We start from the raw sequence: 6,907 nt of genomic DNA, 5'->3' as shown, positions 1-6,907 counted from the left end.
CTAGTCTGTCACTGCCCTGAAGTGACCAAATCTAAACTAATGAGAAAATAAGTCCAACTCTCTGGTTATGTCAGTCACTTCAAGCTATTGGAAGGCTGAGGAGAGCTAATCGCTATCAGTGTTATATCTTGAAGTTACAATGTTAATTCACAATTTTATTTATTTTTTGGTATGTCCATTAACCCTTTACAACCTGGATTAACTGAAAACTTAATTACATATGCTACAAAATCAGAGGAGCAGAAATGTTTTGCTAGTTTTAGTACAAATCTTAATATTGTGCATCCTTGTTTGCACTAGAAATGCAAGACAGTACCATGCAGTGATTCAGGCATGTATAAATGTTTATTAATCTCAGACAGTAGTTTCACCCTGACTTGGCACAGTTTGACATTAACGACAGTAAATGTTTGACAATAAAATTAAAGTATGAGTGCTTGTTATGCCTGTTTCATTACCCTCATGATTCAACGTTTCACACAGCTATTTGTCATTTTACTACAATGATATCACATCTCTAATGTTTAACCAATTGTCTTTCTTGGCTGTGTTGTTTAACCAACAGGGTAATCTTTTCCATTAAATATATATCTGTTCGATAAGCAAAAGTTGATCAGCAACCAACTATTGGCACAGAAATAGTCTTTTTTGTTGTTCAGAAAAGACTACTTAAAGTACAAGTCCCGCTGTATTAGTCTGATGAACAGCAACTCATTCATTTCTGAGAAAAAAGACAAGAAGTATGGAGTAGATTGAGTCCAGCACGTACACAATAGAGTTGAAGATTGTCATGACTGTGATCAGAACCAATTTATCCCAGGGACAGAGGCGGCCACAGGTCGCTGGTCTCTTATTGTTGTGAAACGAATACAGTGGCCACATAACCATGGCTGTCAGGTACATCACAGCTGCCAAAACATTACAGACAATCACAACCTTGTCAAAAGGGAAAGGAACATAGGCGGTAATATTTACAAGAGTGAGCAGGATTATGGTGATGGCTAAAATGAAACACAGAGAGTACACAGCTATACACCAGTTCAGTCCTGTGGCGTACTGATGACCCGAGTAGTGGTCATTTTCCAATGACAGGAAGATGAGACACGCGAAGAAGCTCTCCAGCATCTTCATTATTCCCGGCGGCGTGGAGAGAAATCCACTGTCCTGTCCAGTTGGGCGAAGGCGTGTCAGGACCACCTCGGCCACGTACACCGCAATACAAACCCAGGACACCACGGAGGCTCCAATCTGGCGGTAACACGTGTTGCAGGCGAAAAAGGTGGGGTACATGATGGCGGCGAACAGGCACATTACACTTGACAGAATAGCAAAGGCACCAGTGAAGTCCTCCCAGGCAAAAGGCACTTTGGTGCTGATGGTGGTGAACTCCAGGATGAGGATGAGAAGGGTGAAGAAGCAGCAGAAGACCCAGGTGAAGATGCACCATCCCCAGTACGGCGAGGAGTCAGGAGTCACTGAGGCTGCCAGGCTGAAACTTATGCAGGTGAAAATGACTGCCAGTATTCGTAAGATGCCCACAGGCTGGGTGATGGATTTCAAATTCATGTAGACCATGGCTGCTCCAGGAGGAATCTGTCCAACCAAATGAAAATCCCTGACTTTTTTCAGTCAGTTTTCCCTTTGGGGTGCCGTCCAGCAATGCCCAGATTTTGCAGCCTGATCTCGATGAAGACATCCATGAACGCAAACCTTCCAACAGCAAACCTTCCAACAGGTGTTGTCTTTGGAACAGAAACACAGGTGTAGAGTTCAATGTAGCAGAGCATCCTAAGCTTATCTGTACTGTTTTATTGTACCTGTTTCAAGCTAGTGATTGGATGCTGGATGGGTGTTACTAAGTGAGCTCCACAATATTTGCTGGACTTTGGTCTCTGATGCAAACTAAATTCACAGTTCATATCTAGGACAAAGACAAGGTGTAGGCTGCTGTTGTGTTCATGACAATGATAGCAGCCGCTGTGCTGTTGCTTTGAAACAAAGGCAAAGTCATTTTAAGGCAATTCTAACTCGGTGAGGTGAATAACATTTATCCTTTGTCACCACAAAAAAATAAAGCTCTCAAATTGTTGAAGGAGGTTTTAAATTTCAAAACAGGTCACTGCAAGATGGAGGAAAATATTTGACTTTTCTCCTAAAAATAACTTTCTGAACCTATGACATCTACTTTCTGTTGATAATATTTGGAACCTAATTGACCTGTATGCACACTTGCTTTTAGTTCAGTTCATTGGTCTTTTTGAAAATGGACTGAAGTATCTTGAGTCGTTTAAAGATTGTTGGACAGAAGCAAGTTTGAAATAAATAAGCATGTTCCAGAATCAACAGAGACACCTCTCTCTGTGCTATAGTTTGTCAAACTGGTTTTTCCATGGTAATTAATTGTAGTTGATGAGGGAATAACATTGCAATATGATGTAAAGTAAAAAAAAAACAAAAAAAAAAACATACAAAATTCCCATCATTAAGCAATGCTGTCAAATTTTGGTAAGATTCAGGTTAATTTAAAAACATTTGAGTTAAATTGAAGCAAATTGCTAGATATATTTTAAAATATCATCTCAACCATATTATATCCCAGTGTGTCATCATAAAAAAAAAAAAAAAAAAAAAAATCCCCAGTATTCTAAGTAACTAATAGTTTGTGGGTTTGTAGGTGTGTGGGATGCATCAGTTTTGGGTGTGGCTTTATGCACAATGACGCCACAGCACCTATAAAATCATAGCGAGGTTTGTGTCCAGTATGTGAAAGAGGCATGTCAGTTACCACAGCAACACTGATCTCCATCTAAGACTATCAGTAGTGAGAATTATAGCAGACTTGAGATCTGTAGCAAATAGTTTTTTTGTAGTTTGCCACTTGCATTCATTTTCACTTACAACCTCCCTCTTTCTTTTATGGCCCGCACATGTGCTTTCCAAAAATATATGGAGAATCCAAAAGGAAATTAGCTGCAAGAGCAAAAGCTAAAAACTAATCCCTCCTCTTTCCAGGTTTGCATGACACATTTTTCCGCCCAGCCTTTAATTTTAGTGCACATCATAAACAAACTTACAATGACAAAGCAAACGCAAAACCAATAGCTGCTCTGTGTTATAGTGTATCTGCACCATGACACACCTTAGCAAACATCGTTTTTTATGGGCAGGTGATTTATGAGCCTAGTGCTGATTAGAGCTTCAGTTTGTGACTTTTTAGCTACAGTCACTCCATTATAAGTGTCCACAGCAACCTTATTTTAACAACAATTTACCTACATCTTATATTTTATATAATGAATCATATTTAATGTAGTTAATTTAATCAAAAGAATATGTCTGGAAGGCGTAAACTCTGGGATCATGTTCAACAGAACCTCCCTTCTTAACGATTTCAACAAAACGAGTCTTTCACAGTCAAATCCAAGCAAAAGAAAAATTTACTTTTTTTCAACTGGTAAAAAGGGCAATGTTGGCGCATCCACAATGTAATCAATAATGGTTTAACTGGTCATAAAACAGGCAACCACTAGCAAATTCCACCCTCAGTTCATCGTGGGTGGAATTCACAATGAACTGTGAATAATGGGCCATGATTGAGCCTGAAGGCAAATACACTCCCCATTTGACCTTAGCTGTACATGAACGCAGTCAGCACACTCTAGGCAAACAAGACTTCCCTTAAAGGTACCGCAAAAAGGTACGAAGAGGGCAAAAATGAAGCAAATTCACTAGATGGAAATAGATTAGTAATTGTGCATATAACCTAGACAGATGATTAGAGAAAGGAGATAATACAAGTGCCGATTTGTCTTGTGGAAGTACAAAAGGTGAAGAAGATGGAATAGATGATGGACACTCGGAGGTTGATATTTTCTCAGATATCTACAGTACATTTATAAAATCATGCATGAACTGCTTTATTAAAAAAAAAATACAAAGTGTGTTTGGTTGGTAGATGAGACAGTGCTACAAGTTATAATGGAAACAGAAGTGGTCATGTGACCTAGATGTTTTTGCTCAGTTTTAACCACCATGTAGATTAAAACCTTCTCACATTATTATCAGTGGCTGTATTATTGGGTCAAAAACAGTATCGCATTATCTAGAAAATGTAGTATTATATATTATAGGTTGATACAAACACAGAGAAGATGCACCTTTTATATCTAACTTTAACAGGCAAGACAAGTTTATTTGTACAGCACCATTAACACACAGGGCAGTTCAAAGTGCTTACAGGAATTCAAATCTGAAGTAAATCTTTAAGCTTTACTTAAAAAGAGACTTCAATACACCATGCACTTAAAAATCTTGTATATAAATAAGCAAATACATACATTTTTTTAAAACTATTAAAGAAAAATATTTTGCTTCTACAGAATGCTTCAAAGCATGCTTAGATTGTGATCAAGCGAACAGTTCACGTGATTCTTTGATTGAATTCTGGAGTAAACAAATATGCTTTCAGACCTGTTTTAAAGAAGTCAGCTGGATGTTTCTAGAAGCAGTAGAGACCCAAATGGAAGTACAAAAATGTGCAAAAAGTGAATTTTGCATAATAGGTCCTTTGAAGATATATATATCTAAAAACAATAATCAGTGTCTCCTCGGTGTTTTTAGTGCTTCCTCTATCGGTCCTTTATTTTACCACTCAGAAAAAGTTACTTTGGACAAGTAAATTCAAAAACAAAAGTTGCGATGTGTTTTGGTTTGTTTGCACTTTGACACACCTTTGTAAACATAATGTATTATGGGCTGGGATCCAACTCTGGGAATGGAGATTTACTTAGTCTCACAGGATTGAAATATGTGTCTAAACCAACATGCACCAGCTGCAGCCCTTTAGAAGAAAGCCTGCACAACATGATTTTAGCTGAATGTTACAAATAGATCCGAAAGTGTAATTAACTAGTCACATAATTCATAATATAACTATGTTTTTAAATACAATGGAAATCAGCAGGTAGGCGTGTAAAATACAAAGACATCACACTGTAATTATGCTATTGAATACATGTTACAATTTGACAAAAGCAAAGTTCCAGCAGGAACAAAATCTCCTTATTCAGATCAATGCAACTATGTGCTTATGCTGGAGTGGTGAAGAAAACCAACTTGAAAGAATATACTGTGTCAACGATATAAGCAATCAGGTTGAAATACGTCATGAAAGTGACAACAACAGCCAAATCCCACCCGCAGACCACAGGGCAGGAGTTTGGTCTGGGATATAACTTAAAGATGTAGAAAGGCCAGATGACGGCAACTGTGATGTACATTAGCACGGCCAGCACATTGCAGACGATCAGAACTTTGCTAAAAGGTGCAGGGAAGCGGGACAGCAGGCGGCCGATAGTTAAAATAATGATGAGGAGGGAAATAATGAAACAAATGGAGTAGACAGCAACACACCACTGGAGACCTGGAAGCAAGTTGTACCGCAAAAGGTCCACACAGATGAAGATGATGCAGGCCACGAAGGCCTCCAGAACTTTGAGCAGGCCCGGCACAGTGGAGAGAAACCCACTGATTTCACCAGGCTTGGCCCGAGTCAGTCCAACCTCGACAGCGTAGAGGATGAAGGTCAGGAAGGAGAAAACGCAGGCCGCAATCTGTTCACCACAAGCACTACAAGTGAAGATGATGGAGTAGAGGAGGGACGCTGTGAGCACCTGGATGGATGATAAATAAAATATTAAATGCTTGGATCGACACAGAGCTAAGCTTGAGCAGTATTTACAAGTATAATACATTTTTGGATGAGCTATTAATAGATAAAATATATGGTATAGACTGACAAGAAAAAAAAAACATTTGAGGTACACATTAAACTAATTATTACACCATTAAATCTAACAGAAATTGTTTAAAAATGTAGTATAAACTATCCAGATATTTTCTATTAAAATGTATACATTTTTACTATTCATTAAATTTGTCTTTATTTTTCATTTCTATTGATACAATTTTGCTATGTTCTTTTTCTTTTCCTGTCTCTCCTCCCCCTAAGATTTTTCTAAGGTTATTCATTTTCCTTAATTTTAATTTATTTTGCTGAAATACATTTAGCATGAATTGTATTTTCAACATTAGTTAACCTTTATTCACTCAAGCAAGTTAATTGTCCTGCTTATGTTCCTTTTGCTGCATTGACCGTATGCACTATGCCTTTCTTTTTGTGGGTTTAAGTTTAGTTTAACTGAGCATTTAATATTTATGATCCATTCATCCATGCATTATCTATACACCCTTGTCACTTAGTGGGACTGGGAGGGTTGCTGGTGCCTATGTCCAGCTAACGTTCCGGGTGAGAGGCAGGGTACACGCTGGACAGGTCCCCAGTCTGTCGCAGATATTTAATGATATCCCTTATAATTTTCAACATTAACCTGCTTAGATTGTTAAACTTGAAACAATCTACATTTATCTACATTGATAATCATATTCAATTTTATGTTTATCAAAGTTTGCATGTTGTATTAAAATAATACTGTTTCGGCAAATTCTACACTTTATATCTTAGCACCACAAAGAGTATTCAATGAGAAAGAACTAAATAAACAAGACAATAATATACTGCAAAATTGTAATAATCGGTACTCACCATTAGGGTGGCCAACATGGCAAAAGCGGTGGTAAAATCATCCCAGGAGATGGGCAGCTTCGAGCTGAGGCTGGTGAACTCCAGGACCAGAATGATGAGGGTGACAGAGAAACAGAAGCACCAAGAGAACATGCACCATGCCCAAAATGAGACCCCTATATGGCCCACAGATGCAACCAAGCTGAAAGTGACGCACGTGAAAACGACTGCCAGTATCCTCAAAATACCCACAGGTACCGTAAGCGTCTTAACATCCAGCGTAACCATCCTGACTGTGATACTGCCGTCGGCCTGCTGTTCTGT

General features: G+C 38.4%; 2 protein-coding genes across 2 annotated transcripts; both read right to left on the bottom strand.

Annotated features, from left to right (window-relative positions):
- Positions 1-334: 334 nt before the first annotated feature.
- LOC106941800 (myeloid-associated differentiation marker homolog) lies at positions 335-1,759 on the bottom strand. The gene has a single exon (XM_015024917.1). It carries the CDS (start codon positions 1,573-1,575, stop codon positions 712-714), a length of 864 nt encoding a protein of 287 aa, XP_014880403.1. The 5' UTR covers positions 1,576-1,759; the 3' UTR covers positions 335-711.
- Positions 1,760-4,407: 2,648 nt separating this feature from the next.
- LOC106941797 (myeloid-associated differentiation marker homolog) lies at positions 4,408-6,899 on the bottom strand. The gene is made up of 2 exons (XM_015024914.1): positions 6,605-6,899; positions 4,408-5,672 (listed from the first exon to the last, which is right to left on the bottom strand). Exons 1-2 carry the CDS (start codon positions 6,869-6,871, stop codon positions 5,088-5,090), a joined length of 852 nt encoding a protein of 283 aa, XP_014880400.1. The 5' UTR covers positions 6,872-6,899; the 3' UTR covers positions 4,408-5,087.
- Positions 6,900-6,907: the final 8 nt, after the last annotated feature.

The sequence above is a fragment of the Poecilia latipinna genome, unplaced genomic scaffold, assembly GCF_001443285.1.
Source record: "Poecilia latipinna isolate Pla-1442-1.1 unplaced genomic scaffold, P_latipinna-1.0 Scaffold3874, whole genome shotgun sequence".
In the NCBI taxonomy this organism is placed as follows: domain Eukaryota; kingdom Metazoa; phylum Chordata; class Actinopteri; order Cyprinodontiformes; family Poeciliidae; genus Poecilia; species Poecilia latipinna.
Note: the sequence above shows the minus strand (reverse complement) of the source record. Positions and strands in the feature narration are given on the sequence as shown.

Bases quoted from the DNA above. Each gene is read 5' to 3' on its own strand.
- LOC106941800 (XM_015024917.1), bottom strand. From the start codon at position 1,575: ATGGTCTACATGAATTTGAAATCCATCACCCAGCCTGTGGGCATCTTA.
- LOC106941797 (XM_015024914.1), bottom strand. From the start codon at position 6,871: ATGGTTACGCTGGATGTTAAGACGCTTACGGTACCTGTGGGTATTTTG. The intron at 5,673-6,604 runs GTGAGTACCGAT...TCATCCATCCAG, and splicing joins CCATGTTGGCCACCCTAATG to GTGCTCACAGCGTCCCTCCT.